The following is a 1,623-nucleotide window of genomic DNA, read 5'->3' as shown; positions in this document are numbered from 1 at the left end:
TGAGACTACTTTCTAATTGTACCTTCTTTTGTTTAAGCTGAGGTTTGAAGCACCGATGTGTTTTAGCGTGTCCAGTGAGTGTTGGACCTCACATGCTAGCTCTGGCAACATGTCAGTGCAATGTTGTTTACAATTCTCTTTCTGTCACTTAACTTAAGCTCTCTTAGTAATTTACAAATGAGGTCCCATTGGCCTACTTATACCTACCTCCATTGAATTGATGATAGAGATCCACTTGATCCCATGGTACACCTTTTGCTTTTGTCCCCCGCCTTAAGCCACTTCGCCTACTATTGCGATGCTTAGCCTTCGGTCCCTGCATGCAGCTATCTTGTCACTCTACCTACGACCCCTCGCCTTGGCATTCTTGAGTGCAAGTTTTGGCTGCTCTTGCATGATTTTGATTGTGTCATGGCCGGAGCGTGACCTTGTGCTCTCATTCTTGCACTTTCTCTTGATCACGCCACCACTCTCACTCTTGGTATCCAAGGTTTTGTCTAATGATTGACCTCCATTGTTCTACTACTGTCATCCTGCATTTGGAAGCCATCATAAATAATTAAAGACTTGGAGATCTCACAAAAATCAGATAAGTAGGACGGAGAAATTGAGATCATGATTTGTTTGTGCTTTCACTTCATCTGAGGTGAAAGAGGCGCACATTTTGAGTTCTGGTTTCGATTTATTACTGATGGATGGTGTGCTTCAAATAATTCTCTCAAATCTGTAGTGTTATGTATTCATGACATCCTGGAGTTCATGTGTATGCAAAATGGTCATAAACTGTGAGTTTTTCTTTTTTCTTTTTTCTGTTTCTTTTTAAAATTAAATGTTATTTATACAATGTCAGGAAATACATGCTAAGTTTTTCCAGATTTGTTATAATTAACTTGTGATTAATGATATTTCTGAAGTACTGACACCAACCAGTGGGATGTGTTGTGTATAATAAACATTTCTTTTTCCACTTCCATAATCTTTTTGATGATCCCTTCATGTTGATTATTTCCAGGGTTGTTGCTACTGCCATTACCTACATGAGACGTGTTTATGTCAGGTGTGTTATCAATGTGCTCTAATCATAATACAAACTGCAGTATTAGGATCTATAGTTTTGCTTGAAATTCCATTGCATTTTCTTAGCATTTGTTTTAAGCAAACATTATGTCAATGAAGGAATTTTTTGGTGTTGTTTCATGGATTGATTATATATTAAAGTTGAATTTCACTAGAACCATGTTTTTCAGGTAACATTAGTATCCTTTCTCGAGGGTCAAAAATCATATTTTGTTAATGCACAAACTGATAAATTTCGTCAGAAAGTTTGAACCTTTTCCATTTTTGTATTGTCAGTTCTTATATATGGAAGTTATTCTTCCATATTTTGTTCTGTTGTCAGTTTGAAAATGATTGTGCTCTGTGTATGGTACTTGTGTCATTACACATCTTCTAAAGCCTGCACCTCTGAGCATTATCTATTATCTCGTTTTCAGAAGAAGTATGACTGAATATGACCCTCGTCTGGTTGCTCCTACTTGCTTGTACTTGGCATCAAAAGCAGAAGAAAGCACAGTGCAGGCCCGACTACTTGTATTTTACATTAAGAAACTATGTAATTGCTTG

At 37.1% G+C, this 1,623-nt stretch overlaps 1 protein-coding gene across 1 annotated transcript in view; it reads left to right on the top strand.

Moving 5' to 3' along the window:
- Positions 1 to 1,617, top strand: part of LOC111371847 (cyclin-C1-1-like) — a gene marked incomplete at its 3' end in the record, with an annotated part of 18,081 nt that extends 16,464 nt beyond the window's left edge. The window contains exons 5-6 of the mRNA XM_022994017.1: positions 1,013 to 1,057; positions 1,494 to 1,617. Of these exons, the coding sequence (XP_022849785.1) occupies positions 1,013 to 1,057; positions 1,494 to 1,617 (169 nt within the window). The remainder of the gene's footprint in view (positions 1 to 1,012; positions 1,058 to 1,493) is intronic.
- Positions 1,618 to 1,623: the final 6 nt, after the last annotated feature.

The sequence above is a fragment of the Olea europaea genome, chromosome 22 (assembly GCF_002742605.1).
Source record: "Olea europaea var. sylvestris chromosome 22, O_europaea_v1, whole genome shotgun sequence".
Lineage (NCBI taxonomy): Eukaryota > Viridiplantae > Streptophyta > Magnoliopsida > Lamiales > Oleaceae > Olea > Olea europaea.
The sequence above is the reverse complement of the archived record's forward strand: the minus strand, read 5'-3'. Positions and strand labels throughout refer to the sequence as shown.